Source organism: Penaeus monodon, chromosome 27 (genome assembly GCF_015228065.2).
Source record: "Penaeus monodon isolate SGIC_2016 chromosome 27, NSTDA_Pmon_1, whole genome shotgun sequence".
Taxonomy (NCBI): domain Eukaryota; kingdom Metazoa; phylum Arthropoda; class Malacostraca; order Decapoda; family Penaeidae; genus Penaeus; species Penaeus monodon.
Window position 1 is genome coordinate 16,401,376 of NC_051412.1, and position 544 is coordinate 16,401,919.

Genomic DNA, 544 nt, shown 5'->3' on the forward strand with positions numbered 1-544 from the left:
CAGGAAGGAGACAAGAAAAAAGTGTCAGACACACATTTGCAGACAGATGTAAAACCAAGAAAGCATATCAGATTTGATGAAGAGAATAACACATCAAGAGGCAACATGAGACCACAGTCAGTAGATTTTCAACCAGTGTTACATGTCACAAACATGGATAAACCAAAGCTTCATTTAAAATTTGATGATTAATGGTACATTTATGTATAATACCTGTAGAAGTGGTAAAAGAAATATATAAAGATATACATATGATTATAAGGAGGAAGAAGAAAATGATGAAAGTTTAAATTTGTTATATCAGTGATAAATAAGTCATTGTTTACAATTTACATGTATATTCTTTCTTGTTATTACATGAAGGTAACATTTGGTAAATAATAAATCATTATTTTTATATCTGATTTCTTTTTTCTTCCCAACTTTGAAAAACAAGCCAATAAAAGTAAAGTCATGCAAATTAGAACCTTAACAAATATACAAAAATGAATTATATACAGTACATGGAAAAATCATAATCTTTAGTTTAATCTGACTATGCCTT

General features: G+C 27.8%; 1 protein-coding gene across 1 annotated transcript in view; it reads left to right on the top strand.

Moving 5' to 3' along the window:
* LOC119590629 (RNA-binding protein 34-like) overlaps positions 1-399 on the top strand; it is a gene marked incomplete at its 5' end in the record, with an annotated part of 8,781 nt that extends 8,382 nt beyond the window's left edge. Inside the window, 1 exon segment of the mRNA XM_037939308.1 lies at positions 4-399. Within this exon segment, the coding sequence (XP_037795236.1) occupies positions 4-192 (189 nt within the window).
* Positions 400-544: the final 145 nt, after the last annotated feature.